At 46.1% G+C, this 18,023-nt stretch overlaps 1 protein-coding gene across 1 annotated transcript in view; it reads left to right on the plus strand.

Moving 5' to 3' along the window:
• The window catches only part of fntb (farnesyltransferase, CAAX box, subunit beta), a 147,514-nt gene that overhangs the window by 74,402 nt on the left and 55,089 nt on the right, over positions 1–18,023 (plus strand). Inside the window, exon 4 of the mRNA XM_070878945.1 lies at positions 14,478–14,569. Within this exon, the coding sequence (XP_070735046.1) occupies positions 14,478–14,569 (92 nt within the window). The remainder of the gene's footprint in view (positions 1–14,477; positions 14,570–18,023) is intronic.

Here is an 18,023-nt window from a genome sequence, read left to right on the forward strand (position 1 = left end):
CGGGAGGGTTTTATGGGCTCCTACAAAACCATACAATGAGGAGGGATGTTTGGGGGCGGGGTGAGGCACCTACACCCACACCCACCCCCACCGGACATGAGTATTCAGCTGCAAGTCAACCCAGATTTCAGAGGCAGAGCTACAGTCTCCCCTTGCCGGAATTATCTCGAGCGGATTTTGAACCCTGCATCTTCGGACTTGGAAGCGGGAATGCTACCACTAAGCCTATTCAGGAACAGTGAAACCAATTCAGGAACACAGTGTGTTATGAACAGGATCATTGACCTTTAGAGTTTGAGATTTTTAGCCATACTTTCAGTGTGGTTCATGGGTGACCACAAATGTTCTCTGCACTCCAAGGACCCCGTGCAGCTAGCTTGCTGGCTTTTTTCAATGCAGAAACCATGCATGCGCGGTATTTTGAATGGCCCACGCAACCCCTTAAAGGGGACCATTGGTGACCACCGATTATTGTAGACTTGGAGAATTATATAACCATGTGAAGTTAAAGCTCCATCTTCCTGTGATTCTTAGATTCTAAATATTATAGCTGCAAAGACTGTGAGTGAATTCACCTACGTCCCTACCCTAACATACAAACATAAGAAATAGGAACATGAGTAGGCCATACGGCTCTCGAACCTGCTCCGCCATTCAATAAGATCATGGCTGATCTGATCATGGACTCCGCTCCACTTCCCCGCCCGCTCCCCATAACCCCTTATCCTCTTATCGTTTTAAGAAACTGTCTATTTCTGTCTTAAATTTATTCAATGTCCCAGCTTCCACAGCTCTCTGAGGCAGCAAATTCCACAGATTTACAACCCTCTGAGAGAAGAAATTTCTCCTCATCTCTGTTTTAAATGGGCGGCCCCTTATTCTAAGATCGTGCTCTCTAGTTCTAGTCTCCCCCATCAGTGGAAACATCCTCTCTGCATCCACCTTGTCAAGCCCCCTCATAATCTTATACATTTCGATAAGATCACCTCTCATTCTTCTGAATTCCAATGAGTAGAGGCCCAACTGAAAGTTGGCATGCAGGTACAGCAGGCGGTGAAGAAGGCAAATGGTATGTTGGCCTTCATAGCTAGGTGAGTATAGGAGCAGGGAGGTCTTACTGCAGTTGTACAGGGCCTTAGTAAGGCCTCAACTGGAATATTGTGTTCAGTTTTGGTCTCCTAATCTGAGGAAGGACGTTCTTGCTATTGAGGGAGTGCAGCGAAGGTTCACCAGACTGATTCCCGGGATGGCGGACTGACATATGAGGAGAGACTGGATCAACTGGGCCTTTATTCACTGGAGTTTAGAAGGATGAGAGGGGATCTCATAGAAATGTATAAGATTCTGACGGGACTGGACAGGTTAGATGCGGGAAGAATGTTCCCGATGTTGGGAAAGTCCAGAACCCGGGGACATAGGCTTAGGATAAGGGTAGGCCATTTAGGACTGAGATGAGGAGAAACTTCTTCACTCAGAGAGTTGTTAACCTGTGGAATTCCCTGCCGCAGAGAGTTGTTGATGTCAGTTCATTAGATATATTCAAGAGGGAGTTAGATATGGCCTTTACAGCTAAGGGGATCAAGGGGTATAGAGAAAAAGCAGGAAAGGGGTACTGAGGGAATGATCAGCCATGATCTTATTGAATGGCGGTGCAGGCTCGAAGGGCCGAATGGCCTACTCCTGCACCTATTTTCTATGTTTCTACTCACTCTTTCCTCATAAGTCAACCCCCTCATCCCCGGAATCACCCTAGTGAATCTTCTCTGAACTGCCTCCAAAGCAAGTATATCCTTTCGTAAGTATGGAAGCCAAAACTGCACGCTGTATTCCAGGTGTGACCTCTCCAATGCCTTACATAGCAGTAGTAAGACTTCCCTGCTTTTATAATCCATCCCTTTTGCAATAAGGGATACCATTGGCCTTCCTGATCACTTGCTGTACCTGCATACTATTCTTTGTGTTTCATGCACAAGTATCCCCAGGTCCTGCTATACTGCAGCACTTTGCAATCTTTCTCCATTTAAATAATAACTTGCTCTTTCATTTTTTTCTGCCAAAGTGCATGACCTCACTCTTTCCAACATTATACTCCATCTGCCAAATTTTTGCCCACTCACTTAGCCTGTCTTATGTCCTTTTGCAGATTTTTTGTGTCCTCCTCCCACTTGCTTTTCCTCCTATCTTTGTATCGTCAGCAAACTTGGCTATGTTACAGTCAGTCCCTTCTTCCAAGTCATTTATATAGATTGTAAATAGTTTGTGGTCAGAGCACTGATCCCTGCGGCACCCCACTAGTCACTGGTTGCCAACCAGAGAATGAACCATTTATCCCGACTCTCTGTTCTCCGTTAGTTAGCCAATCCTCTATCCATGTTAATGTATTACCTACCCCCAACCCCGTGAAATCCTTCGTACATGTGCAGCCAAGAAAGTGAAAGTGAAACAAAAATGTTTCTTGCTTGACATTTTGTAGTGAAGCAAATTTTATCATCCATGCATCTGAATGCATTTTATAGCCTGAGATTTAATAGTAAAATCTGCTTTTCCCTGTAATATTTTTTTCTAAAGTAGCGTTCCCATTTTGGAAGATGCCTATCTTGTGGATGCTATTTTGAATTGGTGTAGAGCATTGTTTTATTGAATGTGAATTTAATGTTTCCACTGGATATTGATTTTTTAAATCTTATGCTCAATCTTATCAAACAATCTTAGACCGGTTATTTAATTCAATACGTGCTTTTTTGGAGGGGTTAAACAGGAGCATCAGTTATTTATGTGCGTTTTTCTGAGGAGAAAGCGAGATTCTCTGTCCCTGTTGGATTGCAAGAGGAAGAAATAAAATCTCAAATTAGAATTGCAAAAAAAATTAAGCTATTAGTAATCACAGTTCTAATTTAAACATACTAAGTCCAGCTGTGGCTTGTTCCTTCCCTCCTTCATTACATCTAACAAAAAGGAATTAATGGAGTTTTATAAACTAGTGTCCCAGTGATCCACTGCAGATTAAATGCGTTTAATCTTTCAAAGATTGTTGTCCTATTTAAAGCTTAATTTAAGCTTCCACAATGGCTGAAAGGTTCCCCATTGAACAGCTGAGCTCTGTAGAGCAGGAAGGTTCCAGATTTATTCACCAGTTTTAATCCTTGGTCTGTTATGTTTGCTGACCTCACCAATGGCGGTAATGGGAGTGCTACAGTTGACCTCAGTATCCCTGGTTTAGGAAGAGGAATATCAGCAAGGATTCTGGCTGCTCATTTCTATCCAGTAACCTCTGCTGGTGGTGTGCAGGTGTGGATGGAAGGTGAAGACAAGTTGAGGCTTTGCTATGAATACCGCCCCCCCCCACTCCCATGGTCAATTGCCTGCTAACATTGGGCAGGTTCACAAATGATTAATGACCACCAGGATGCAATATTGGAGGACAGAAGGCACCCATGGAACCATATCATGTCTGAAATCACCTGCTGGCAAGTGGACAAGTGCAGCCTGGAATAACGCTATCTTTCTGCAGCAAAATAATTTTGACCACTTCTTGACACTTCACCTAGGCAGCACAGCTGAGATCAGGACCTCTCCATGCGAATACAGTGTTAAAAGAAAGAAAGATTTCGATTTATGGATGCGTCTATTTGTACAAACTGAAATGCAGCCGGTTCTTTGATTGGCTCTCCAGACCTATTGCTGCTTGGAGGATAAGCCACACCCTGAATTTTCTCTGGGATGTGTACTGGAACCGCCCAACCCAAGTTCTGAGTGACTTTCCAATTTGCAATTCGATCCATTTTGACTTCAGAAGCCACAGAGGATAGAGCTCCCCAAAAGCCACCAAGTTCCAGCTGAAGTCCCTTACCCCAGCAATCCCTCCACCAGCTGAAGTCCCTTACCCCAGCAATCCCTCGCCAGCTGAAGACCCATTATCCCAGCATGTGTGCTGCCCCCCACAGCCGAAGTCCATTCTCAGCGTAAGTGCATCCCTCCGCTAGCTGAAAACCTTTACACCAGCACAATTGCTGCCTTCCACAGCCGAAGTCCATTAACCCCCTCCCCCTCCCCCCCCATAGATGGGGCAATGTGTGCGGATTGTTAACCGGTTTATTGGGTATGAAGTGAATAGTGGCAGTATCGTGACTTCTGGATTTCATCCACCCCAACGATGTCCCTTGTAACACATGCGCCGAGCTTGCACGCACCAGGGGGTTGGAACAACGTGATCCGTTTTCTGAGTCCCCCGCCCCGCCCACCTGTGTCTTTCTCTTCCTCCCCCCAGGCGCGCTCTCACTCTCTTCCTCTCTCTTCCCCTCCCCCCCCACACAAGCTCGCTCTCTCTTGCTCCCTGCTCCCCCCTAAGCTCTCTCTCTTTCCCCCCCCCCCCCACCAAGCTCGCTCTCCCCCTGCTCTTACCCCCCCCCCCCCCCCACCAAGCTCGCTCTCCCCGCCAGCCGCTTCACGCTCTCAGCGCCTCCTGCTCTCCCTGCCAGCCGCTTCTTGCTCTCTCCGAACTGGACCTGGCCACCCGTCAAGTCCTGCCCCCACCACACTGCCCGTCCTGCACATTTTTGATCGACAGGCAACAAGTCCCACCCCCTGTGAAGCTCTGCCCCCTCCCGGCCAAATCATTCCATGCACGTGGTGCCGAAAAGCAGGACCTGAGGCTCTTCCCTCCCCCCGGCCGGTGTGTGAGCCCAGTGTGAGGGATCGGTGTGAGGGGTTGGTGGGGACCCGATAGCGGCAGTCCTGCGTCCTGAGAGAGAGAGGCTGCGGGGGACGAATGAGAGAGAGAGAGAGAGGCATTGGAGGGGCGAGAGGGAACTTAGGGAAGGCGGATCACGTTCTTCCAATCCTCTACAAGGGACATCGTTGGCATGGGTGATATCCAGAAGTCACAACACTGTCACTATTCACTTCTTACTCAATAAACTTGTTAACAATTCGTACACAATGCCCCATCTATGGTTGGCGGGGGTGGTGGGAGTGGAGGATGTACTTGGACTAGGGTAAGGCACTTTGGCTGGCCCCTGCTGTCTTCTGGGGAGCTCTGTCCTCTGTCGCTTCAGGAAGTCAAAGTGGATTGAGTTACAATTTGCAGTCAGTGAGATCTTGGTGGTTCGAGTGACACATTCTTGTGAAACTTTAGGGTGTGGCTTATCCTCCAAGAGGACCAATCAGAAACAAAGGGTGGAGTATGTTGGCTATTTTGGCAGTACAAATAAACGAGTCTTGAAATTTAACGCAGAGGAAGAATGAGGAGAGGCAATATAAACTAAATGGTACAATTTTAAAGGGGATGCAGGAACACAGAAACCTGTGGGTGTACCTGCACAAATCTTTGAAGGTGGTAGGAAAAGTTGAGAAGGCTGTTAAAAAGGCTATGGGACCTATGGCTTTCTAAATATAGGCATAGAACACAAAAGCAAGGAAATTATGCTGAACCTTTATAAAACGGCGGTTAGACCCCAGCTGGAGTATTGTGGCTAATTCTGGGCACCACACTTTACGAATGATGTCAACGCCTTCAAGTGGATGCAGAGGAGATTTACTAGAATGGTACCAGGGATGAGGTACTTAAATTATGCAGAGAACTAGAGAAATTAGGGTTGTTCTCCTGAGAGCAGAGAAGGTTAAAGGGAGAGTTAATAGATGTAGGGAAAATGCTGGAATCTATTATTACGGACGTGGTATCAGGGCACTTAGAAAATAATAATAGGATTGGGCAGAGTCAACATGGATTTATGAAAAGGAAATCACGTTTGATGCATCTGGGTTGTAACTAGCAGAATAGATAAGGGGAAACCAGTGGATGTGGTGTCTTTGGATTTTCAGAAGGCATTCGATAAGGTGCCACACACGAGGTTATTAAACAAATTTAGGGCTCATAGGATTGGGGGTATTATACTAGCATGGATTGAGGATTGGTTAACGACAGAAAACATAGTCGGAATAGACAGGTCATTTTTGGGTTAGCAGACTGTAACTAGTGGGGTCCCACAAGGATTGGTGCTTGGGCCCCAGCTATTCACAATCTATATCAATGATTTGGATGAGGGGACCAAATGTAATACAGGTGCAGCGTCCAAAATCCAGAGTTCCGGAATGTTCCGGACTCGGGACCAAATGCTGGCAGGGTAGTCCAGAATCCGTAAAATGTTCCGGAATCTGAACCCGCCGACCTCGAGGTCCCGCCGCTGCTTGATCTCTGCCTCGCCTTGCCGCCGCCACCCTTACTTCGCCGCCAACGCCCATACCTCGAGGCCTCCTCACTGGCCCGCCCAAACACCACCTTCACGATGGGGCCCGCCCAAATAGCTCCTCGGCGGCAGGGCCCACCCGAACACTTCCTCGGCGGCTGGGCCCCGCCCGAACGGCTCCTCCTCGGCGGCGGAGCCCACCCAAACACTTCCTCGGCAGTGAGGCCCCGCCCGAACAGCTCCTCGGCAGTGAGGCCCCGCCCGAACAGCTCCTCGGCAGCGGGTCCAGCGGTCCGAACAGCTCCTTGGCAGCGGGTCCAGCGGTCCGAACAGCTCCTCGGCAGTGAGGCCCCGCCCGAACAGCTCCTCGGCAGTGAGGCCCCGCCCGAACAGCTCCTCGGCAGCGGGTCCAGCGGTCCGAACAGCTCTTCGGCAGCGGGTCCAGCGGTCCGAACAGCTCCTCGGCAGTGAGGCCCCGCCCAAACAGCTCCTCGGCAGTGAGGCCCCGCCCGAACAGCTCCTCGGCAGTGAGGCCCCGCCCGAACAGCTCCTCGGCAGTGAGGCCCCGCCCGAACAGCTCCTCGGCAGTGAGGCCCCGCCCGAACAGCTCCTCGGCAGCGGGTCCAGCGGTCCGAACAGCTCCTTGGCAGCGGGTCCAGCGGTCCGAACAGCTCCTCGGCAGTGAGGCCCCGCCCGAACAGCTCCTCGGCAGTGAGGCCCCGCCCGAACAGCTCCTCGGCAGCGGGTCCAGCGGTCCGAACAGCTCTTCGGCAGCGGGTCCAGCGGTCCGAACAGCTCCTCGGCAGTGAGGCCCCGCCCGAACAGCTCCTCGGCAGTGAGGCCCCGCCCGAACAGCTCCTCGGCAGTGAGGCCCCGCCCAAACAGCTCCTCGGCAGTGAGGCCCCGCCCGAACAGCTCCTCGGCAGTGAGGCCCCGCCCGAACAGCTCCTCGGCAGTGAGGCCCCGCCCGAACAGCTCCTCGGCAGTGAGGCCCCGCCCGAACAGCTCCTCGGCAGTGAGGCCCCACCCGAACAGCTCCTCGGCAGTGAGGCCCCGCCCGAACAGCTCCTCGGCAGCGGGTCCAGCGGTCCGAACAGCTCCTTGGCAGCGGGTCCAGCGGTCCGAACAGCTCCTCGGCAAGCAAGCCCCCCCACCCCCTTTCTGACGTTCTGAAATATGGAAATATGGAACTACTCAAACCTGGGCTCAGGTGTTTCTGGATTCGTGCGTCAGAAAGACGTTGCAAAGTCCGGAAAAACACGGAATCCGGAACGGCCTCGGTCCTGAGGGTTCAGGATTCTGCACCTGTATGTCGAAGTTTTCTGATGATACAAAGCTAGGTGGGAATGTAATTTGTGAGGAGGATGCAAAGAGACTTCAAGGGGATATCGACAGGCTAAGTGAATGGGCAAGAGCATGACAAATGGAATATAATGTGGAGAAATGTGAAGTTATCCACTTTGATAGGAAAAATAGAAGAGCAGAGTATTTTTTAAATGGTGAGAGATTGGAAAATGTTGGTGTTCAGAGGGACCTGGGTGTCCTTATACACGAATCACTGAAAGTTAACATGCAGGTACAGCAAGCAATTAGGGAAGCGATTGGTATGTTGGCCTTTAATTACAAGAGTATTTGAGCATAAGAGTAAAGATGTCTTAATGCAATTACAAAGGGCCCTAGTGAAACCACAGCTGGAGTATTATGTATAGTTTTTGTCTCCTGACCTAAGGAAAGATATACTTGCCATAGGGCAGTGCAACGAAGGTTCACCAGACTGATTCCGGGGATGGGGGGATTGTCCTATGGGGAGAGATTGAGTAGATTGGGCCTATATTCTCTAGAGTTTAGAAGAATGAGAGGTGATCTCATTGAAACATACACAATTCTTACAGGGCTTGACAGGGTAGATGCAGAGAGGATGTTTCCCTTGGCTGGGGAGTCTAGAACCAGGGGTCACAGTGTCAGAATAAGGGGTTGGCCATTTAGGACTGAGATGAGAAGAAATTTCTTCAATCCGAGGGTGGTGAATCTTTGGAATTCTCTACCCCAGAGGACTGCGGAGGCTCAGTCGTTGAGCATATTCAAGCCAGAGATCGACAGATTTTTAGATATTAAGAGAATCAAGGGATTATGTGGATCGTACTGGAAAGTGGAGTTGAGGTAGAAGTTTAGCCATGATCTTGTTGAATGGCGGAGCAGGCTCGAGGGACCGAATGGCTGCCTAATGCCCCTATTTCTTATGTTCTTATGTGCTAGGTGTTCAAAATCATGAAGGGTTTTGGTAGAGTATATAAGGAGAAACTGTTTCCAGTGGCAGAAGGCTTGGTAACTAGAGGACACCGACTTAAAGTGATTGGCAAAAGAACCAGAGGTGACATGCAGAAACATTTTTTTATGCAGCAAGTTATGTACTGCCTGAAAAGGTGGTGAAAGCAGATTCAATCATAACTTTCAAAACGGAAATTGGATAAATACTTGAAAAGGAAAAAATTGCAGTGCTATGGGGAAATAGCAGGGGAATGGGACTAATTGGATTGCTCAAAGAGCTGGCACAGGCACAATGGGCTGAATGGCCTCTGCTGTATCATTCTATGATTCTACATCGTGTCTTCATACAAGCACCTCTGCAGCTTCAACAGACAGCAGCATAGCTTGTCAAATTTAATTTACTATATAAAATAACCCGTGGGAGTGATTACAATAGACTTCTTTCCATCTCTAGTAACAAATTAAAGGAGAAATGCTTATGGTACCAACACCCCATTATCTACCTGATACTCTCACCCGGACACGTTTCCATCTGGAGTTTATTATTTTCTGGTCTTCAGTTTGTTGGTGTGAAAACTTCAGGGTGGGTTGGTCCAATGTCTTGGACCATCATCAGCTGCCATGTTGGAAGCAATCACTAAATATATTCTGTTTTATTTACATTTTGAGTTTTTCCCTTGATTGGTGGAAGTGTTTTGATCGATCTGTGAGGGCCGTTGATGTGATGTGGTTGCTGCATCTGATTAGTTTGAAGTGTCATAACTCTACACACAGTAGATGTGACAGCAATCTGGTTCAGGAATTAGATAAACTTGGCACCATAAAGTCTAGAAATATGGAAATACTTAAATCAAGCACCTCTGCCAGTCAGCCAAGGGATAACACAGTTGTTAAGAATGTAGTGGAGTATATGAAATGGCCAGCAATTTGACATATTTCACAAATAGGTCTGATTGTATGACTGCAGCCCAACATAGTCATGATTAGCACACTCTAGTTCACAATGCTATAAAAATTGTCTTCTAAAAATGTTGGCCATGGGATGTTGTTAACCCACAACAGAACGGCCATCTGGGCTGTTGACCCACCTTTCCAGTCTCTGCCCGTACAACTCTGTGGGTGGTAGGAGGGGAGCAAATGTGACTTGCTATTTCTCAATTCTGACTCGAGGAATTATTTGGCAGCCCTTTGTCCTTGTCAGATGAGGCTTATCCTGCCTGTTATTCATGCCCCTCCAGCTCTTTTGTTACCCTAGGCACAAAGGTTCCCGGTGATTTGTTGACCAGCTCGTTCAAGATACTGGACTATTCGAGAGTCTGGGACTCTTGATTGGTCTGAACTTGTGTACTATCTCGAGCAATGGGTTTGGATGCAGTTGAATTTGGAATGTTGCAAAGAGGGAAAAAAAAATTACACAAAATTCCAAATAAAGAAACTGGTCATTTATTTAGAAAAATATGTTTTTTTGTTTGTCCTGCTCATTTTTTTGTTGAAGAAATATTTATCTTTTTCAACAGGGCATTTCTTTGAAACAGAGTTACAGCATGAAGGTGCCTGAGTGACAATATTAAACTAGTGATCAGAATAGAGGTCTCACAAGGTCAGCAAAGAGGAGCAAGACCAGGCTTAGGTACGCAAGTGATTGTGAGGGATAAAGAGAAAAAACTGCTTTTTGCAATCTGTCTGCTTGGGCCAACATGTGCTAATGATAATCTAGTCCTGTACATGATGACCTCAACACAGGTGTGCGATATCATTCATACAATTATGTGTATCATTCAAGGTTCATCACCTTTTTAAAAAAAAACATAATTGAGGAAAGTTAATCCACCAACAGCAGGTCTCCAAGAACTTCAGGCAAGATTGAGTTATGTTGGCCACAACTCAAACGTTCTTAATTCATAAAATACTGTGGGGCTGAAATTGCCCCTTTTTTAAGAGCCATTACTGCCTCAAAAAGGTGGTAACTGGTCGGTAAGCACCTACTGAAGGTATTTGAGAAATTACCCTCCATTAGTTTTGTGGCAGTGCACGCTACCGCCCCGCACGTGTTCCCGCCCGTCGGGCATGTGCCGACCCCTTAACAAATGGCAGTGGCCCCCTTTCCACCCTGCGTGGGAATCAGCCGCCGCTCGGTACCCCCAACAGCTTTACCCGGCAAGAAGCTGCTAGTGGCTGGGCGGCGCGTCCGCCCTTAAAGGGGAGGGCACACTGCCGCACCGCCATTTTATTTTAATAGTCGGCCGACTCCGAAGTTGGGTACCTGGCCGCTCGCCCAGCCGAAACCTTCCCTGGAGGCCCAGTGGTCCCAACTATAAACTTTGTGCAGAGCTCACCGCGGCCCTCCCCTTTAACTGAAGGGGAGGGACATTGTGACACGTCAGCGAGACGCGGAACATCCATGTCGCGCTGATGTTATAAGCGTCGCTGCGCTGACTGCCTGCCTTCCGCCCCACTCCTGAACGACTTTCGCCCCCAACACCGCCCAGAGGAAAAACAAGTTTTAAGACCTCAATTTTGCTCGACTCTCCGCCCCATGGATTGGGGTGGAGAAAAATCATTTGTATCGGTAGGTGCACCCCATTTCAGTCGGGGGTCAATTTCGGCCCCTATGTATTGATCTATGTGTGCAACAGGAATTCTTGCGTTTTCCAATTTTTAATAATTGTTGCTATTTAGTGAGGCTGTGGAGTGGAATGACATAACAGCATCTGAAATGGCCCCAAAAAAGTTTTAAAAATCAGAGGCATCAACCATTTTTTTGCAAGCCATCTTGTATGTGTTCTACAAATGGAGATTCATACCATTTTGGCAGTTCAATTTTGCACAACTGATGAAGGCCAAAATAATAGGCCCCAGCATCTTTAAGTACTTAATCGTCAACAAGATACACATGTTGGTAAACAAACACTTTAGTAGCAACAACTTGCACTTTACCGCACCAGCGTGCTTCATTGGCGGTGTGGGTTACGGTTAAGAACAAATATTGGGCAAGAGTTGATGGGTACCTAAAGACATGATTGAGAAAATGGGCTTTGAGGAGGTTTTTGGGGATTAGAGAGATACCTAGCAGTTACAAACATTTAGTCCAGGGTGAGAAAAAGCCTTTCAGTCCATTATGTCTGCTCTGTGTAGAGTCTCTGTTTGATTGTTACACCATGGATTTCCCACCCTGCCTTCACCACTCAGCTCTACCACCTGTTGACTCCTTCTTTAAAGAGCACAATGTTCCTGCCCCTACTTCTCCTGGAGAAAAAAAATCACGTACTTTTAATATCTCTCTAGCCCTCAAACTTCTCAACAGATATTGACTGAACTCTGGGAGAAGTTCCACATGTCTACAAACCTATCATGGGATTTTTTTTCCCTAATCTGTAACCTTACTCAAGTCTAATGAATTTGAATTATATCCTCCAATCCTATCCTTACTGGCCAAGTTAAATTGTTTGCTTGCCTCAATGTCATCTAAAAGTTATTTTACAAGGCCTGTGTTATGTCTTTCCTCAGTTTTATTTCTCCAGCAAACACAAGTTTAGTTGCTTGAGCCTTTCTTTATAACTTAGTCCCTTAAGGTCTGGAATCATTCTTGTCTGAACTCTTCCATATCTTTTGAGACAGAGTGACAAAACTTGCATGCCATATTCTAGAACTGGCCTCATCATATTCCAGAACTGACCTCACTATTGCTCTCCACAATGTCAATATGAATGTTTCTGGCTTGGAATGAATTGCTGTCCAGCTTTCAAACAGGATGTGATTTGTTTTATTAATGACTGTCTTGCATCGAGAAGATGATATTGGGTTATCATTATTATCACTTGCGTATCCTCTTCTGTTTCAACCTCTACCCGTGGAAGAAAGGTAACATGGATGAATGGAAAGTGAGCTTACCTTACAGCCTCAAGGGTGTGCTACCAATTCAAACCATTGATAGATTTGCATAAAGTACTGAAATATGTGGAATGTTTATTTTTTTCACCGTAAGACCTTTTTGTGTTACATATTTACTGTTAATTGTTCCTCAATGGATTCATCCTACATTTATCCATATTAAAATTCACCTGTCGTATCTCAACCCATCTGCGCAATTGGTCCAAGTGTATTGAAAGATAATCTATTTCCTTTCTACTCATTATATACCTGCACAGTAATCAGCAAATTTAATACTACTGCAAACACTTGTTGAATATCATTTACGACAATTGCAAATAGGGGTCCCAGAGCAGATGCCTGTGGAACACCAGTCGTTACTTTTCCAAGCAGAACACTTTGCATTTTTCCACCACTCTCTGCCTTCTGTTGTGAATTCAATGTTAGGCTTACCAACCTGGTATTGCTCGGTTCATGCTTTGGAATGACACTGCAACCCTCCAGTACAACGCCAGTATTTATGGAGCTCTGAAAAGTGTCAACTGTAGTATTACTAATTTTTAAAAATAATTCCTTGAGGATTTTAAAGGTATCCCATTTGGCCTAAGAAGCTTGTGGATATTTTATCTTTTCATTTTCTGCACAATACATTCTTTACTCATTTCTTTGGGTTATGGATTGCTTGGATGTACGATGACTGGAAATTCACTTATTCCTCCCTTTTGAAACCTGATTTGAAGAATCCATTCACTATGTATGTTATATAATAATCATTTGTCATAGTTCTACTCAATTTATAATTTAATGGACCCACCAATTGTTTGACCTTCCTTCTATTAATATATTTGTAAAGTTTTTTTGGGGTCCCTCTTGCTGTGCTTTTGTGATTTGTCTCTATTGCTCGTTTTATCTAATGGTTTCTTTAGCTATCCTCCAATGCCTTTTGTATGAAACTTAATTCTCCCTATTTTTGTTTCCTTGAATCTGTTTAGTAATTCTGTTTGCTTTTCAAGTTTCTTTTAAACTTAATAAACCACACAATTCTTGCTTACTTCTCTTTTTAAATTGAGACTATCAATAGTGGAAGCAAGGAAGCTGTTGAGCAAGCTGATAGAACTGCTCATGGGGAGCCAGAGTAGGGAGTTGGTTGAAAGATTGCCAGTGAGTTGGTGGTCCTTTTTTTGTTGAGCAGGAGATGTGAATAGTGAGGGAAATTAAATAGTCAGAGATGGTCTTGTTAGTAATTGAGACCTTTTGAGGTAGTGAGGCCTTATGTGATGTGGTCAAAAGAGTGGTCATGAGTATGGTTGGGAGAGGTGATGCAGAATGTGGTTGAGTGAGGTCAGAGAGAGGGTAAGAAAGAAGGGATATCAGTATGAGAGGAGGCTTGGAGATGAGAGCTTTAGCAGCTTGGGCATGAGCATGGAATGTGACACTGGATGGTGTGGCCTCACTAAGAGCCAAGGAGTGAATGTCGCTGATCCAGAATTCAATCGGCTCTCAATATTGATAGTCTTATTAGGATGAGGCGAGTGATGGGGAGACTTGTCTGTCAAGGAGGAAACCGTCTCTCTCTCCCTTGCAAGCAGAACCTCCCTACACTGGAAAAGGGAGGCGGAATGGGAAAATCGGAGAGAAATGAATGTGGGGCAAACAAAGTGGGTGAGGATTTTTGTCAGGAGAGGGGATGGGGATGAGGCAGATGGAAGATTTTACTCTGGGAGAGTCAGCTATGAGTGCCGTGATAGAGGATGTGCAGCAGAGGGAATCAACAATAAATGGTTTAATTTCATACTAATCTGAAACACTCCAAAATGCCTTCATAAAGGACATGCAACCCCCCCCCCCTCCCCCCCCAGTCTAAAACCAGCAACAAGTGTTTTGTTTTCAGTGTTTTGGGAAAGAGTATTTGTTTCTCAATCTAAAGCTCATATGTTGATGTCTAAGATTGTTTTTGCTTTCCATATTCTAAATGAGCATGTTTTATTTAGTAAATACATTATATTTGGATAAATGTGGCATAACAATTTAGATAAAACTTGCAATTCTGTTCCAAAATCTATGAATATATCGGGCATTTCTACCTCTCTTTTCAGCTGAGTTTTTTTTTGTTACTGTGTGGTTATAAATAATGTGTTTCTGGTTTTGATTCAGTGTTTGGATGCCAGCCGGCCCTGGCTCTGTTACTGGATCCTGCACAGCTTGGAGCTTCTGGGTGAGCCACTTGACGAGTGTACGGCATCCAAGTGAGTATACACCGGACCTGCAAAACTTAAGATCGATTTTGTGTAGAAAATTTGGTTTTACATATTTTAAGTTTTTTATATTTGTAGTTTGCATGAACATAATTTGTACTCAAACATTTTAATAATTTTCTTAGGCTGAATCTTGCAATCCACATCTCTTCTACACTGTAACAAAGGATATCAACCATGAAATCTTAGTTATCTTGGTATTAATTCACGCATTGGTGCTGATATTTGGTGGGTAATGACGTGAGGAATTTAGTGAGGCTGACTTTTGAGAAAGATAGTCCATGAAACTTAAAGCATTAACTGTTAATTCATCCAAGCATTCACTGTTATAAAGCAAGCCAAATGAACATAGCTAGACAAAAGGATATAAGAATTGTAGTGGCTTTGCTTGATTCATAGTTCCTACTTACTAGAATTTAGCTTCTGCAGCTGGCATAGCTGGGTCAAAAAAGAAGCAGAAGAACTCTGGTTAAACAAGCCTGTCACCGCCACATAGCACTGCCCTCCAATCATCAAGATTCACGGCACGGCCCTCGACAACGTGGACCACTTCCCATATCTCGGGAGCCCCTTATCAACAAAGGCAGACATTGATGCGGAGATTCAACATTGCCTCCAGTGTGCCAGTCAGCCTTCGGCTGTCTGAGAAAAAAAGTATTTGAAGACCAGGCCCTCAAATCTACCACCAAGCTTATGGTCTACAGGGCTGTAGTAATACCCGCCCTCCTGTATGGATCGGAGGCATGGACGATGTATAGAAGGCACCTCAAGTCGCTGGAGATATATCACCAACGATGTCTCTGCAAGATCCTGCAAATCCCCTGGGAGGACAGGCGCACCAACATCAGTGTCCTCGACCAGGCTAACATCCCCAGTATTGAAGCACTGACCACACTCGATCAGCTTCGCTGGGCAGGCCACATAGTTCGCATGCCAGATACGAGACTCCCTAAGCAAATGCTTTATGCGGAGCTCCTTCATGGTAAACGAGCCAAAGGAGGACAGCGGAAACATTATAAGGACACTCTCGAAGCCTCCCTGGTAAAGTGCGACATCACCACTGACACGCAAAGAGCGTGAAGAGGCCAAGCGCAGGCAGCGGAAGGAGTGCGTGGCAAACCAGCCCCACCGACCCCTTCCCTCGACGAATGTCTGTCCCACCTGTAACAGGGTCTGTGGCTCTCGTATCGGACTGTTCAGCCATCAAAGAACTCACTTTGGGAGTGGAAGCAAGTCTTCCTTGATTCCAAGGGACTGCCTATGATGATGATGATGATGATATTTGGTGGGTAATGACGTGAGGAAGTTAGTGGGGGTGACTTTTAAGAAAGGTAGTCCACGAAACTTAAAGCGTTAACTGTTAATTCATCCAAGCGTTCACTGTTGTAAAGCAAGCCAAATGAACATAGCTAGACAAAAGGATATAGGAATTGTAGTGGCTTTGCTTGATTCATAGTTCCTACTTACTAGAAGTTAGCTTCTGTAGCTGGCACAGCTGGGTCAAAAAGAAGCAGAAGAACTCTGGTTCAACGAGGATTTGTCCAGCAACAGCAACGACTTGTATTTATATAGCGCCTTTTATGTAATAAAACGTCCCAAAGTGCTTCACAGGAGCATTGAGATAAAAATTTGACACCGAGCCACCATAAGTAGAAATTAGCATAGGTGATCAAAAGCTTGGTCAAAGAGGTAGGTTTTAAGGAGCATCTTGAAGGAGGAAAGTGAGGCGGAGAGGTTTAGGCAGGGAGTTCCACAGCTTAGGGCCTAGGCAACAGAAGGCACGGTCACCAATGGTTAAGCGATTATAATCAGGGATGCTCAAGAGGGCAGAATTAGAGGAGCGCAGACATCTCTGGGGGGGTTATGGGGCTGGAGGAAATTAGAGATCGGGAGGGGCGAGGCCATGGAGGGATTTCAAAATAAGGATGAGAATTTTGAAATCGAGGCGTTGCTTAACCGGAAGCCAATGTAGGTCACCGAGTACAAGGGTGATGGGTAAGCGGGACTTAGTGCGAGTTAGGACATGGGCAGCTGAGTTTTGGATCACCTCCAGTTTACGTAGGGTAGAATGTGGGAGGCCAGCCAGGAGTGCGTTGGAATAGTCATGTCTAGAGATAACAAAGGCATGGATGAGGGCTTCAGCAGCAGATGAACTGAGGCAAGGGCGGAGACGGGCGATGTTAGGGAGGTGGCAATAGATGGTCTTAGTTATGCTGAGGATATGTGGTCAAAAGCTAATTTCCGGGTCAAATATGACAGCCAGGTTGCAAACAGTCTGGTTCAGCCTCAGAAGTTGGGGAGAGGGATGGAGTCAGTGGCTAGGGAACAGAGTTTGTGGCGCGGACTAAAAACAATGGCTTCGGTCTTCCCAATATTCAATTGGGAAGTATAATATCCTAGTGTGACTGAAGTAACGCATGATTGAAGTCATATTGCATCACATGGCCAGAATAGAGCCATCCAGCTCAACTTAAACTCAAAGGTTTCTTGCAAGCTCCTAACTAGGCTTCGTGCTTGAACGTCATGCAGCACATAGGCCAGCCTTAAAGTCTTCAGAGACCGCTGATGATCTGAGCTTTTTAATGGTGCTCAGAAGTGTCTCCCAATGCCTGTTTTTTGAACAATAATACATTGGTTATCTTTGTCGCAGCTGACATTGCTTTGGCTGACACGTCTGTCCCAGTTAACACTCATGATTCTATTTTTTATTTATGCGAATTCTTGATTAAAGGTGTCTGCTGTTTGACTTGTGATCCTTCAAGACTAAAGCAGATAAGAAAGGCTTTACTGATCGTTGGCTTTGGTTGATCCCATTCCTCTCTGCTGTGTAATGACAAAATAATTTGCACTGATTCTTTCAAATGAGTATGGACTAGTCTCCTAAATTATTGTTGGGTTGACTAGATATCCATCCAGCCTTGGGGCACTTTTTCTGCCTTAGTTAGCATTTTGCAATGCTGCTGTAGAATCTGACTCACTGTCCTTGGGTTTTTTTTTTCCCTGACACCTTTTGGCTTCCCAATATTGAGCCAACTGCTTTTCACTATTCATCCATGAAAGCTGGACTTCATGAAGGCTGGAGATTTTATTTACCTCTGGAACGTTGGGCCACCCGATAAGGCTCGTTTCATGAAAAAAATGGCAGCCACCTCACTTCCATCCGCCTCTGGCGCGGGACTCGGCGGCCACCATTTTGTTGAAAGCCATAGCCCTCCCTTTGCGCTTGCCCTAGACATGCAAATCTGCAAGTGTGACGTCAGTCGCCGTGCAACACCGGCTTGACGCCACGCTCTGCGAACTTGGACCTTTGCGCTGAGTTTAACACTGGGTCCTAAGCTCGCTCAGAAAAGCTAGCGTCCAGCAGACTGACAGAAGCGCTACCAATACTTCTTAAAGGGACTCGCACATCTTTCAGGTAAGTTTGCATTTAAGTTTTTGGACTGTA

Source organism: Pristiophorus japonicus, chromosome 4 (genome assembly GCF_044704955.1).
Source record: "Pristiophorus japonicus isolate sPriJap1 chromosome 4, sPriJap1.hap1, whole genome shotgun sequence".
Taxonomy (NCBI): domain Eukaryota; kingdom Metazoa; phylum Chordata; class Chondrichthyes; family Pristiophoridae; genus Pristiophorus; species Pristiophorus japonicus.